Source organism: Pteronotus mesoamericanus, unplaced genomic scaffold (genome assembly GCF_021234165.1).
Source record: "Pteronotus mesoamericanus isolate MK-2021 breed Mesoamerican mustached bat unplaced genomic scaffold, CSHL_Meso_final contig_221, whole genome shotgun sequence".
NCBI classification, from domain to species: Eukaryota; Metazoa; Chordata; class Mammalia; order Chiroptera; family Mormoopidae; genus Pteronotus; species Pteronotus mesoamericanus.
In genome coordinates, this window is record NW_026555092.1 from 2,800,879 (window position 1) to 2,815,828 (window position 14,950).

At 55.0% G+C, this 14,950-nt stretch overlaps 1 protein-coding gene across 1 annotated transcript in view; it reads left to right on the plus strand.

Annotated features, from left to right (window-relative positions):
• EPHB2 (EPH receptor B2) overlaps nt 1-14,950 on the plus strand; it is a 169,827-nt gene that overhangs the window by 50,001 nt on the left and 104,876 nt on the right. The window contains exons 2-3 of the mRNA XM_054571462.1: nt 11,161-11,225; nt 14,217-14,901. Of these exons, the coding sequence (XP_054427437.1) occupies nt 11,169-11,225; nt 14,217-14,901 (742 nt within the window). The 5' untranslated portion in view covers nt 11,161-11,168. The remainder of the gene's footprint in view (nt 1-11,160; nt 11,226-14,216; nt 14,902-14,950) is intronic.

Sequence of the window (14,950 nt, forward strand, 5' to 3'; positions counted from 1 at the left end):
ACCTCCTTGCAGGGGATCTTGGCCCACTAACTTGTCCTTACTGAGCCTCACTTTACTTATCTGCAAAATGGGAACAGGGATACATCCCTTGAAGGGTTTTGGGAGGCTTAGATGAACTTAGATGTGATCCCGGATGTGTGTTGCCTGGCACAGCGCCTGTAAAGGCATAGAGGAGGCGCTCTGTAAACGGTCCCCAGTTTGATGGAGATACAAGGGGTAGTGGGTGGTATTCCCTCACCTCCTGGCCGGCCTTCTCCTGCCTGCATCTGGTTCATGGGGCCCATCCCCCTGGCGTCTTTGCCACCTTAGGGCCCCCTCATTTGTGTCCTGTTTCTTCTCAGCCACGTAACGAGCCCCAGCAGCTCATGTCGGAGGCTCTCGGGCCTGGCTCTTTGTCTGGCGTCGCCTCCCCAGGTATCGGGGTTGGTGGGGAATGAACAGTCACTGATGAGGAAGACATGGAGGTTCTGATCATGGAAACAACGATGGGAAATTGCTGGGCAGCTCTCTAGTAAACCATTGACACGTGAGAAAACACCCCAGCAGAGCTGTGTCTGTTTGACCGCCTGAGGCACTAGGCATGGTTGGCAAGCAAGCCCAGGGAGTGAGTGGGAGCAGGTGGAGGCACGCTGAGCAGAGATGTGCCCTGGTGGTTCTGTCACCGCACCCACGCTGCCAAGGGGAGTTACGTCTGTGTGCGCCTGAGTTCCCCCTTTCAGGCTGTGCAATGGGATCACAGTGGCAGTGAGGCTGAATCTGAGCTCACGTTCTCACTCACGGGGCCTTTTGTGGGGAGGAATGGCCTCAGTCATATCCACGCAGGCAAGGATGGGGAAGCCAAGTCTATAGGCCAAGGGGGACCCCATGAAACAAGTTACCTGGAGACAGAGAAAGCAGATCCAGTGACAGCAGAAGAGACCCCGGGATGCCAGCCTGAGCAAAGGGCCAAATCCAAAGTCCTTGGGAATGGGGGGTCGGAGAAATTAAGGGTTTAGAGTTTGCCCCAGGTCAGTACTTTTATTTTTTAGGTCAGCCACAATGTCTATTTTTTATTCTCTGGGACCTAGAAGGCCTGGCATATAGTAGCTATTCAATAAATGCAGGCTGACTGCATAGGAGTAGTTAGGTAGGCAACAGATTTCTAGATGAATAAGTGAGTGGTGTGAATGGATGGTCAGGTAAGCGAAGGATCAGGTGGGTAGACAAATGAAAAGAAAGAAAGAAAGGGGAGAGAGGTTGTTTCAGTGGGAAGATGGGTAGATGGATGGATGAGTGGACACCTAAGTGGGATGGTAGATGTGTGGGATGGTGAGTGGAATGACTGACGGATGGGGTAACTGATAGGGTAGATGGATGGATAGAGAGATGGGTGGGCGGGCAAATGGGTGAATGAGCAATGGGTGAATGAATATATGGCAAGCAGGCTGAACAATTTCATAAATAGTTGCTTGGATTGGGTGGTTCAATGGACGAGTGGGTGTGAGAATGGGTAGGGAGATAGATGGAGGGGTGGGTGGATTGTTGAGTAAGTGGGTGGATGATGGGTGGGTGGATGGAAGCAAGGAAGGATAGGTATGCAGGTGGGCAAATAGGTAAGTGGGTGCGTGAGTAGGTGGCAGGATAGTTTATGGATGATTGCAAGGACTGGATAATTGGAAAGGTAGATGGATGAGTGGGTCTGTGGGTCAATGGTGAATGAATGAACAGTAAAATCTCATGTGGCTAAATGCCTGACATCTTGCCCAGAAGCAGAGGGGTGGTCTGGATTCTGGGATTTGAGTTAATTGTCCTTCACTGGGAGAAACCAGTGCCAATTAGGCAAATAGACCCAGTCCCAGCAGGTCCTTGAGCAGGCTTGCTAATTGACTCCAACCTGACAGACCCCGGCTTGGACTTACAGTGGCCTGTGTCCTATCGATTTGTCATTTACACCCACACACATCCAAAAGGATTTGAGGTGACTTATAATACTAAACCTGCACGCCACTGGACAGTTAAAAATAAAGGGAGAAAGCAAGAGGCCACATGGCAGAGCGGTTAAAATTATACCTGGTTCACCTGGATCTGCTGCTTACTAGCTGTGTGACATGGGGGAGGTTGCTTAACCTCTCTGAGGCTCATTTTCCCCTATCTGTAGAACAAAAGGGAGGAGGAGATGAGGGAAGAAAGAGAAGTTGGTTTCCTGGGAAAATGCATGAATGATGAACGATGCCTAAGTGGGATGTTAGACGTACGGTGGGGTGGATGAATGGATGGTGGGTTATTGGGCAAGTGGAATGGTAGACACATGATGGGTGGATGGGTAGATGTGGACAATAATAATTCTAGCTCATAGTGTGTTGTGAGCATCAAAGGATACAATATATGTGACAGCTCAGTGATTGGCACTACGTGCTTTGAATTATATAGTGTATAGAGCCATCTCACTATGGCCATAGTTCATGGAGGAAAAATCCAGGCCCCGGGGCTGATGGTGTAAGCAGGAAAGAGCTTCTCCTGTCTGGGTAGGCTGGGGGTGGGGAGTAAAGTGGGGAGTAAAGTGGTTATAACAGAGGCTAAGGGTCACCACAGGGAACCCAACTCAGCCTGCCCACTCGACACTCACAGTCCAGTCGAGAGGCTGAGGATTAACACACGTCACAGGGCCAGGTGGCAGGGGCGATGACGGGAGATAACATGGGACTATGGAAGCCCCAGTGCTGGGGTCATCAGGAAAGGCTTCTCAGAGGAGGCGACATTTGAGATGGGTCTCGAAGGATGTGTGTGAGTGTCCCAGGCTGGTCAGGAGGGGGAGCGGCGTTGCAGGGAGAAGAAACAACCCCTCAAGGGCCGGACTGCAGAGCGGGAGCTCTGTCCAGTGGGCAGAGAGGGCATGCAAAATACTTAGCCGCTGCTCAGAAGAGATGCTGACTGCAAGCAACTGGGGGGCCAGGCCCCCGGCCTCCGTTAGCCAGCCCGAGGCAGTTGCTGCCTCGGCCACATCTTGCCAGTGACCGCCGGAGCGTCCTCTCGTCTTCTGTAAAACGGCCGTGCCGATTGTCCCCACCTCACTGGGTCACGGTTAGGATCTCACAAGATGAAGTCAAAACGTGCTCAGCACAGCGCCTGGCGCCCAGTAGGGGTTCCGTAACACTGACTGGCATCGTTATATTTTTATTACTTCCTTAATAGAAGGGAAGGGTCTGTGGCACGTTTGTTGAAATAAAAAGACTTTAAAGATTGAAAATCACCAGGCAGATGCTGGCTGCAAAAGGCAGCCTGGTGCGTCAGGGAGGCTCGAGGGCCAGAGGCCTGGGTTCAATTTCTGACTGGTTGTGTGACCTTGGCCGAGTCACCTAACCTCTCGGAGCTTCAGTTTATTTATACATAAAATGGGACCAGTAACAGGCGTCCCTCAGGGCTGTCCTGAGGACTAACGGAGCTCTTATGTATAGAGGGCTGTTCCCGGCCCTGCCTCCCTTCCTTTCCTTCCCCAGGAAGCCCTGGTGTTCATTTACCGCCCACCCCCCACCCCCAGCAACCCCTTCCCAGACCCCCATCCATCATCCTGTCCTTTGCGGAGGTTAAGTGGGTCCCCAAGCAGCGAATCCAAACTCTCCCGAAGTCCTGGCCTCACAATGCGGCCCGCTGTTAGCAAGCAGCCCGGCTGGCCCGGAGGATTGGGTTTCAGCCAGGCGGTCGGCGCTGGCGGATGCCCAGGCCAGCGGCGGGCAGGCGGGGGACAGAGTGGAGGAGCCGGCGTCGCGGGACTCCTCCGCCCCAGCCTGAGAAAACAAGAGCCGGCTCCAGGCAGGCAACCGAGGCAGAAAAGGGCCTCCGGCGGCAGGAGGACAAGGAGGGGTATGTGTGCAAGAGTTCTGGGCAGAAGGATTTTACATTAGCTGGGTCCCCCTTCCATGAGCCCGAGGACGGAGCAGGGGGCCAAGCTGGAAAAACAACGTGCTGCCTGTTACCTTAGAAAATCCGTAGCCTTCCCAGAGCTGCCGGGGACTTCTCTGGCAGTGCCGCGCCCCACTTTGGGGCCAGTGACCCTGAAGCGCTCTCAGGCGCTGATCCTCACTTGGTTTTTAGAAGAGAGGCTTCCCCAAACCCAGCCAGGCTGAGACAGGTTCAAATGTCAGCTCTTTATGGCTGCGTGGCTTTGGGCAGGCCTCTTAGCCTGCCCGGTCTCGGTTTCCTCATCTGTGCAGCGGGGATTGTGTGCCAGCCTTGCAGAGCGTGCGGAGTGATTAACCCAGGGCCTGGCACTGAGAGCATGGTCCATGGAAGCTGGGGTATGTCCTCCTTCCTTTGGTGAAGCAGCATAGCCCCGGGGGTTCCTGGGGTCAGACCAAAGAGGGCAGATCCTGCCCTGCCCCTTCCTGGCCATGCAGCCTTGAAGAAGTCCTTGGTCTCTCTGAGCCTTGGTTTCCCTGTGAGGTTGCTCTGGAATGTCAGTGAGACAGAGTTGGTGAAGCGCCGGCCCACCATTGGCCCCCACGGGTGTTAGCGATTTTCACTGTTATCTTCAGCCTTTTGCACATTATAAAACCCCCTTGTGTCCAACGCCTCTGTGGATCCTCAAGCAAACCTGTAAGGCACATGGGGCTGTGATCCCCTTTTTACAGACAAGGAAACTGAAGCTCAGAGAGGTGACTTTTTCAAGTCACCCGGCGGCGTGTTGATGGCCTTGAACTTTATCTCCTGATTCCTGACTGTTGCCTCGCCTTGGCACTTCCAAGTTGAACCTTGGGAAGAACGCTCCGACTCCCAGCCAGCGGTAGCCTGGGTCAGGCCTCCGGGCTATGGCTCGCTTCTCCCCAGGCTATGGTGCTGTAGACGGGCCTGTGTTTGAGTTACCTCAGCCCCTTCAGCCCCAGACAGGGAGCAACTGGAGCTGCTGGGAAGGGTCCAGAGTGGCATCTGCTGCTTGGGTTACACGCCAGGCTGATTTGCTCCCTGAGCTGCGGGCTGCTGGTCAGTCTTGGGCAAAGACACTGGGGAATAGCTACGGAGGCAACGTTCTCGTGTCCATGTCCTCAGGAAGGGCCACATCACTGCGCCCTTGAGGAATCCCCCGTGGCTCTGCATTACCTAGAGGACGGGGCCCAAAGTCCTCGGCCCCACATCCAAGGTACTACATGTTCTGGCCCCATGCTGAGCTGCTATATCCTTCTAGCCACGTTTTGCTCCCGCCCCGCGGGACAGAAATTCCAGAGCAGCGGCGCAGTGGTGACGGGTGAGGCGGATGCCCCTCCACCACTTCGGCCATGAAACCTTGAACAACCTCTCCCAACTTTAGTTTTCCATCTGTAAGGGGAGATCATAAAGCACCTAATTTACAAATAGTCTCAATGAAATGTGATAACCAATGCTAAACCCTTGTCCAGAGGCCACCCCTGAAACCCCTGCACTGTCCACCCTACCCAGCCTGCCTTGCCCACTTGGCCTCTCCTGACTTCCTTCTATCTAACTCAGTCTTCAAGCCTCCATTCAGTCACTTCCTCCAGCCATCAGGTTTGTATTGTTACCCAAAGTGCCCCAGAAGTCCATCCCTCTGTGCCTGTGATTCGGCTGTGCCTCCGCAGGGTACCCTTCTCTTCTCTCAGCCCAAATGCCACCTCCTCTGAGGCACCTTTGCTAATTCCCCGGTCAAAGCTCATCCCTTCTTCCTCGGGGTTTCCTGGCTGCCAGACGGGACCTGCCTTCCATTTTGCCTCTCCCTGTAGAAAGTCCACGTGTCAGGCACTTGCTTGGAAGGTCCTTGAGGGAGAGACCTGCTGATCTATTTCTATGTCCCCGGTGCCCGGCACAGGGCCTGGCACTCCCCGGATGGAGCAGACATTCTTTGAGTGACCATGGTCTTGTTACTGAACCCAGGAGAATTCAGGGACAGCTGCCAGCTAGAAGGAGCCTTTGAGCAAAGCTTTGGAAGAGAAGTCAGCCAGGCTAACAAAGCTGGAAGGGCCATGCATTCCACAGAGAACAGTCAGGAATGGTCAAGTCGCCAGCGCCCGAGGAAACATCGTGCCTTCTGCGAGTAGAAGGAAATTTAGGAGCTCTGGACAGTAGCAACACAAGCAAGTGCGGCTGAAATGTCGTTAGCTGGCCCCGTCAGCAGCAGCCTTGTTGCATTGTTGAGGTGCTGGGACTGTATCCTGCTGTCAGGGAAGCTCTGAAGGGCCTCGAGCTCAGTGAAGCCATGATCAGACATGGGCTTTGGAAACATTCGCCAGCTCCAGCACCTCTTCTGTGTCCCAGACCAGCTCTCGGGCCATGCCGGGGATGGAGACAGCAGTGGAGGAGTCAAGCACACAGCCTCCCACCCCAACCCCCAGTGAGGACCCTGGGAGACGTTGCCTCAGCAGGATGCCCCTTCATTCTTACACGGCCCAGTTTACAGATGGGGAAACTGAGGCCCAGAGAAGCGCACCGGTTTGCCTGCAGTCAGACAGCAGAGGGTCTCGCAGCCAAGGCTCTGGCCTGGACAGTCTGTGCCCTACTGCCCTGCTGTCCTTCCCTCTTTCCCTTCCTGTCCTCACACAGGCCACACAGGGAGAGAAGAAACACACACAGCAGGCCCCGGTGATTTTTTTTGTTTGTTTGCTTTGTGTTTGTTTTTTTTTAAGGCTGTATAGCTGCCGCATCTTAAAAATAACACAGATGTGGAATGAGATAGATGTGGGTTCAAATTCTAGCCCTGCCTGTGTGCCCTGGTACAGGTTCTTCACCTCTCTGACCTCAGTTTCCTCATCTGTAAAATGGGGTTAATAACGCATACCCCGCCCCTTCCAGGTTGTCATAAGCCTGATGGTATTTAGAGAGCTCAGCTCAATGCCTGGCACACAACGGGTCCTAAGTGAAAGCTCGTCCTTACTCCTTTGTAACTCTGCTGTACTGTCTCTAGTGCAGACGAACAGGGTCTGTGGTCCTAGAGAATTATAGCCCAAGAAGGAGGTCAGACAGAGCTGACATGTGGTGGAGCAGGGAGCAGAGGGCGACCAGCCACCCTGGCCTGAAAGCAGGGTTGTGGTAGCGGCCGCCAGGGCCCCGCACAGCCACCCTCCTGTTGGGCCCAACGCTAACGACTTCAGTGTGTCTCCCCTTTTAGCTCAAATATTTCTGAAATGCACACTGCTCGTTCACACATAGCCGGAGGGGCCCGGGGGCCTCCCCAGCCTGTGCAATCAGGGCCTCCTGATTGCTTTCTTCTGTGCAGTCTCCAGGAAGGAGAGGGGGTGCGGGCGCAGTGGGGCCAGGGCCAAAGCGGCTCCCATGGCCCGAACCCTGCTTCCCACTGAGGAAAGCATTCTGGGCTGGTGGCTGGAGGCCCTGGTTCCAGCTTTCGCCTGTATGCTAAGAATCCGTGCACACAGCCTGTTTTCTCATCTATCCGTCAGAGTACCCAGGGCTTGGGAGCTGGACATTGCCATGGGGCTAGACCAGGTGGGAGTGCCCAGAGGCAAGTGAAGGGGCAGAGTTAGGCAGGGCGGGGCAGGGCCAGGTGCAGCAAGGGGGCCTTGGAGAACTGCTGGCCTTTCCTGGGCAGCCCCAGCTCCGCCTCTCCAGGCTCCACCCTCAGCTCTTAGCACGCCCTGCCCCACCCTTCACCCACCGTTAACTCTGACGAACCATGCTATTGCTCGCCTTGTCTTTGCCTCTGCTCTTGCCCACTCAGCCTCTCCTGACTTCCTTCTAACTTAGTCATCAAGCCTCCATTCAGAGTCACCTCCTCCAGGAAAGCCATCCGTCCCTAAATGGGTTATGGTCTTCCTTGCTTTCCACACCCAGTTCCTATAACCCATAGTACCCCGTGCACATCCACATTGCCGTCTTTGTCACAGAGTGTGGTGATTAATTATCTGTATACGGTGAAAACAGCATCCCTTGCATGAGGGATTGCCATTGTCACAGTGAGGATGGGGTTGGGGACATTGCCAGCACTTCGGAGGCAGTTTGATGGAGCCTAGTGGTCCCCAAAGCCTGGGAAGTGAAATGATGTTAGGTAGTTTGCAGGCATTTTTAATTATAATAATCTTGTGTTTACTGTCTTTTTTATGGCAAATGATACTGGTTTTCCATTTATAATAATGATTACTTTTTCCTCCTTAAAATGCACTTAAGAAAAAAGAGTCAAGTGGAAGAAAGAGAGTAAATAAGTACAGGGTGTAGGTGGAAATGGCTGAAGTCATGAATGTTGTCCTGATGAAGCAGAACATGAGCATGTGTTCAAATCCTGCAGTTTGAGGGGCACTGACTTCCTACATAGTGAGGGGAGAGCTACTATGTGTCAGGCCCTGTGCTGGGTCTCAGGGACCCCAGAACCAGGACCCCGCACCCACCCTTGGGAGAACCACAGACCATTGGAAGAACCTGGCAGGCAGGGGCAGTTCCCACCCAGGGTATCTGCAAGGGCTGGGGCAGAGCTGTGAGGTGTTATAGATTCTGGAGGACTTCCCAGAGGAGGCGACCTGAGTGGAGACTTCAGGGATGGGGAGAATTAGACTGGACAAAGAAGGGTGGAGGGGGGAAGATCAGAAGGAACGGTACATGTGAGTTGTGAGGTACAGGGGTAAGAGAGAGCACCACCCTTGCTGTGCAGCTGGGGCATAGCTCATGAATGGAATAGATGTGTAACCTTGGGCAAATCCTGAGCCTTTGGAAACGTCAGTTTTTCCATCTGTGAAATGGGACAGCATCAACTATCTCTTTACAAAGTAGTGAGAATGTTCGTGAGGGTCTCTGGCTGCAAATAAAACCTTTGAGGAGATGAATTTTTTCCCTTTGTAGGTTTTTGGGATTAGAGGGCAGATGCCTGAGGAGTTTGGGGGAAAAGGAAAGAAGTGCTGGTGGTGAAAACAGGGCTTGACTTCCTGGAACACCGCCCCCCACCCCACCCCCACCCCGCCCAGGTTCCTGAGACAAGAATTACTAATTCCGTTCCCTGGGGGACTGAGTTTGACTTCTGTGCTTGGTTTGAGAGGAACAAAGGAAACTCCTGACATCCCAGGAAGGTAACATCAGACAGACTGGGAAGGGCTGGCTCCCCAGAGGCTGTGGCCATCAGGCAAGAGGCTGATGTTTGTCAGATGTTGGCAGGCACAGCCTGGGGCGGGGCCATGGGGAGGAAGCCGAAGATGAAGGCTCCTGGACCCGACTGCGCTTTCAGGGGCCACCTAATGAGCTCAAAGGAAATGGCGTGTGTGCAGGCCCTGGGTCCGCCAAAAAGCACCACACTCAATCCATGAAAGGAGAGCCACCACTCACTGAGGACCAGCTTTGTGCTGGGCCCCAAGCTAATACACTTCCCGTCACATTTAGTCCTCCTGTCCACACTCAGAAGGTATCATGGCTGTTCTCCAGGTGAGGAAACTGAGGCTTAGAAAGATCACGGGTCCAAGTTTACAAAGCAAGTAGGCGGCAGAACAGGTTCATTGGAATCGAAGTCTCTCTGATCTCCCAACACCCCTAGTTTATCCGCTTTGCTTACCTGCCCTTTTTTCAGAAGGTGGAGGGAGGTGTCAATATTGAAAAGCAAAAGACCAAGCAAAGTTGCAGGGTGCACGCCCATGTCTCCCTTCCTGCCACAGCCCCGCGGGGAACAGCTTTCACAGAGGTGGGTTCCCAGGCAAAGCCCAGAACTGGCACGGTGAGAAGGGAGGATAGGAGGCGCCTTCCTTTCACATCCTTTGAGGGGCCTGCAGACTTCACACTCCTCAGTCCATTCCTGGCTGTGAACCAGGCAGCCCTTGACTTCCGGTCCTTCTGAGATCCTCCCCTTGCTTGTTCCAGATGTGGGACACAGAGAGGGGCAGTGGGAGCCCCTGGCCTAAGCTCGCCCAGAGTCCAAGGACTGAGCACCAGCTATTAGTGTATGACTTTTGGCAAGTCATTTGCCCTCCCTGGGCTGAAGTTTCCACCCATACAATGAGGATGTCAGTTCGCAGTCCCTCTGGGCTGTGGAATCCTCTAGGGCTTGGCCTCTGGGTCAGCCCAGGAATCCAGCCAAGGGGTGGGGCCACCTGCTTGGCGGGCTTGCACCCGACCCCTTTCTCATCCCAGCAGAGTCGCTCCTCTCCCTCATTCGACGCAGCTCCTAGCAGCTGTTCCTCAGGCCCAGGCAGAGAGCCCGGCTTGGCGCGTCTCTGGTTGAAGCCAATGAGAGAAAACAGGTTAAAAGTTCAGCCCTTGTTCTCTCCAGGAAGAAAAATCTGTAGCATTCCGAGTGTGAAAAGGAACCTTTTTTCAGCTCCAAAGCAGCACAATAGAGCTTCCCTCCAATTTGCCATCAAAAAGACGTCCTTGGCACTGGACTCCACTGTCCCTGGTACCTTCCCTCCCCCATCGCCAGCCCCCAGTGCAAAGAGACACAATGACCAAAAGCACAAGCCACGGACGGTCATGGGGACACTGCTGCATCCTCTCTTGTCAGTTTGCTGGTCTGACTGGGGACACTCTGGCTAAATGCTTCCTCTCATCCCCACCCTCCATCCCCACCACCTCAGCCCTGGTTCAAGACTTTGTTGCTCTCATTTCAATCTTCAGAGCGGCCCGGCCATTGAGCACCTCACCCCTACTCTCCTTGCTCTAGATCATCCAGACTCTCAAACTAAGAATCTAGAAGTTGACAGGGTTGGAGGCAGGGAACCTGCAACTGCCACTCGGCCACCAGCTCCTATGTGATCCTTAGGAAGTCTCTTCCCCTTCTCTGTACCTCAGTTGTCCTGCGTACAGAACCGGGCAGTTGGGCCCGGTGGGGTGGGGTCTGAAATGGTGGGCGTCGGTTTCCCAGAGCACTGTGGTGAGACACGTCATGCAGCCGCGGTGCGTGGGGATTGAGTGGTGCTGCCTGCCCCGGGCCCAGAAGGGGAGAGTGGCAGCAAACACGCCTCTCGCCCCCTCTAACTGAGCTGGGTGGCGTGGGAGGGCCCACTGGGACCTTCTAGGTCCCTCCACCTGCTCTCTCATAGCTAGTTGTAGTCACACCTCATTTCTGCTACCAGACTGATCTGTTTCACAGTAGGGTCTTCCTAGTCATTGTTTTCTCTTCAGGGTACCAGGCACAGGGCCTTGTACAGAACAGGCATCAGGATATATCAGTATCTATTGAATGAATGCTTGAAAGGGGCCAGTTTAAATCTGCTCAGTGCATCCGGTGGTGACTCTTTGCTCTCCCCACAGAAACGCTGATGGACTCAACCACAGCGACGGCGGAGCTCGGCTGGATCGTGCATCCTCCCTCAGGGGTGAGTCGGTGGTCCCCCAGGATACATACCGTGGGTTCTGCTGTAGGGCCTGGATGCCCCCTCACATTCCAGCCCCTTCCCCTCCTTCAGAGCCCAGGGCCAAGCCTCTCACTTCCCCACCCACCTGGCCCCCTGCCATTGGTGGAGTGCCAGTTACCATGACAACATGCTGGATGCATTCAGCTGCCCCGTGGAATCCTCAGGGTGAGGCTCAAAAGTATATACTTGCACTGTCCCCTTTTAAAGATGAGGAAAATGAACTGTCATTTCCTGAGCACCCATGGTATGTCAGATACTGTCTCAAGCACCTTTCTACACATCACCTCCACTCCAAAGGGGAGGAATCACCTCCACTGTATAGGTGAGGAAACTGAGGCTCAGAGAGTTGTAGCCACTTGCCAGGGGCCCGACAGCTAGTAAGGGACAGGGCTCAGGTTTGTAGCCAGGGCTGTGACCGAGTCCTCTGGGCCCCCTTGCTGGGTCCCTGTGACGCAAGGCTCCCCGTCCCTGAGCTCTTCACACCTCCTTGCATGCAGTGATCTGAGCCCGTGTAATCTGCAGGCTCCCCAAGGGCAAGATCAGGCCCAGTTTCAGATTCCTCTCTCTCCCTGCTCCAGCGAGCCTAGCACTTGCATACAGGCTGTGGGGTAAGACCCCTGGAATTCTCTCCCGGTTCTGCCGCTCACCAATTGTGTGATTTGGGGCCAGTTCTTCAACCTCTTTGAACTTTAGTTTCCTGATCTATAGCATGGTACTCATAATGTCCTCCTCAGAGGACTCGTGAGGTTTCCCTGCGGAGCATCTAGCACAGTGCCTGGCTCAGAGTGGGCTCCCAATAATGAGGAGCTATAATAACTATTGCCATCGTCATTGTCACCGTCATCAGTTTTAATATCATTCCTTCCTCACCCCCCTGGTCTCTAGGGAGGGTACTGGGCTCCCACAGCCTATCCGTTCCCTTCCCCCCACCCCAGCATCTGTGCTGGGACTCAGCTGCTGCCCCATGGAGCTGCATAACCCACCTCCCCACCCCACCCCCCAAGGCCTGTGCTCTCAATAGGCAGGGCCCAGGGTCAGGCTTCTTTCTGTAGCTCTTTCTTGTCACCAATTTTCCATCTGTGAAGGCGGCAGGGCCCACGGCCCCACCCTGCCAGTAATGAGGCCAGGCTGGGCTGCAGGGCCCCCGGACGCAATTATTTGGGGTGTTTAGGCTGCAGGGCCTCCGCATGTTAATTAGAGAGAGGGGAGAAAGGCAGAGTGCTCTAATTAAGTGCTCTAATTAAGTTCTGAAGAAGAGCAGTGGTAGTAACAAGGGGCTGACTTTGTCACATGGTACCATAAAAAAAAAAATTAAATGCAATATAAGGAGCTTCGGAGCCGCCATTGAAGTAGAGACTGGGCCAGAAGGCCCCAGCTCAGCCTTCCCCACGCACACCCACCCTTCACAGCATCGTCCCTCCGCAGGCCAGCTGCTCCCGCTCCACCCTGTGCAGACTTGGCCCAGAGAACTGGAGGGGGACAAAAGGACAAAGAACGCCCACTTGAGGGTGACAATTCTCCCACCCCCACCATAGTCATATTTGGCAGTTAGGGAAAAAGAGGCCCAGAGAGGGGGCGTGACTTGCCCAAGGCCATACCTCATTTGCAGAGCTGGGACAAGACCCAAGGACTCTTGGGTCCTTGGGGTTTGGGGCCACGTGGGCAAACACCTGAACGAGTCTGGGGCTGTGTGACCTGGGTCAAGTGACCTCACTTCTGTGGTCTCTACTCCCTCACCTGTATAATGGGGATAACCATACGCACCACGTGTGATAAATGTGACAAAATAAATGAAATCCTATCAGCCCCCAGCCCATGGGCTGATGCAGGTGTGAAGGGGTGCTCTGCTGTTGGAGTTCTTTTGGGTCTCCCCTTTCTGGGTCTATCTGCTCTGGGTGAAGCCAGCAACCACCAAAAGGGGCACAAGAGAAGGAGGGGAACAGTAGCTACCCTCAGCAAGCTCTCCACTCCGCGGGGGAGACCAGACCAAGAGGGCGGAGAGGTGCCTGGCGTTCGCCCAGGCAGATTGTCCCCGGTGAACGCAAACACGCAGCCGCAGGGAGAGCCTGCTGCAAGAGGTTCCAGAAGGATGGACAGAGAAGATGATGGGGTGCTTGAGGAGGGCACAGCAGTGTGAATAAAGGCTCAGCCGTGCAAGTGGGCTTGGGCCTCGAGTGTCTGTGAGGAGAGAATAGGGGTCCTGTGCCCTTCCAGTCCCTACCTTCCGTGGCCCAGCTTGGCCCCCACTAGCCAGGAGGCTTGCGAACGCTCAGCTGGCTGCATGAGCGCCCAGGCTGGGGCTCGTGCGGATGCTGATGCTCCGGCCTGGGCAGGAAGGGTGGGAGGTCTCCCTCCAGGCACCATCTTAGCCACTTACTGCTCCAGAGCAGGGCTGCTGTTATAGGGAACGGCCCTGTCTTCTCAGTGACAGGGGTAAGGGCTCCTCTCCCATTGGATGGGAGTCCCCAAGGGCACAGACTGTGTTTCCCTGGTCAGACAGGGAACTTCCAACTGGCAGGAGTTCTGTCTCCCCCATCAGACTGGTAGATCCTCAAGCACAAAGCTCTGTCTGTTCTCAGTGAACCCCTTGGGGTAAGGACCACCTCTGCCACACCGACCAGGACAATACGAGGAGCAGGGTATGTGCCCTTCCCATCACATGGGCATGTCTCCCTCGTAGCCTGAGGAATTCCTCAAGGCCAAGGCCACGTCTCCGTCTCAGTTTGGCAGTTCTGTCATGGGAGGGACCGTGTCTCCATTGTCAAAATGGACAGTCCCTAAGGTAGAGTCTGTGCCTCCTCCCTCAGACTAGGAGGCCCCTGACGCTGGGAGTCCTGTCTACCCCCAGTCAGACTGGGGGATTCCCCAAGGTGGGGTCTGCATCTTTCCTTTTTGGGCGTCCCCTGGGGCTAAGCCCCTACCTCCCCCACCTGACTAGCATTTCACCCACAGTGGGAAGAGGTGAGTGGCTACGATGAGAACATGAACACGATCCGCACGTACCAGGTATGCAATGTGTTTGAATCAAGCCAGAACAACTGGCTACGGACCAAGTTCATCCGGCGCCGCGGCGCCCACCGCATCCACGTGGAGATGAAGTTCTCGGTGCGTGACTGCAGCAGCATCCCCAGTGTGCCCGGCTCCTGCAAGGAGACCTTCAACCTCTATTACTACGAGGCTGACTCTGAGGTGGCCACCAAGACCTTTCCCAAGTGGATGGAGAATCCATGGGTGAAGGTGGACACCATCGCAGCCGATGAGAGCTTCTCTCAGGTGGACCTGGGTGGCCGGGTCATGAAGATCAACACCGAGGTGAGGAGCTTCGGGCCCGTGTCCCGCAGTGGCTTCTACCTGGCGTTCCAGGACTATGGCGGCTGCATGTCTCTCATCGCTGTGCGCGTCTTCTACCGCAAGTGCCCCCGCATCATCCAGAACGGCGCCATCTTCCAGGAGACGTTGTCAGGGGCCGAGAGCACGTCGCTGGTGGCTGCCCGGGGCAGCTGCATTGCCAATGCTGAGGAGGTGGACGTGCCCATCAAGCTGTACTGTAACGGGGACGGCGAGTGGCTGGTGCCCATCGGGCGCTGCATGTGCAAAGCAGGCTTCGAGGCCGTGGAGAATGGCACCGTCTGCCGAGGTAAGGGCCACAGGGGGCAGGTGTTCCTGCAGATGCCTGGAGTGGGTAT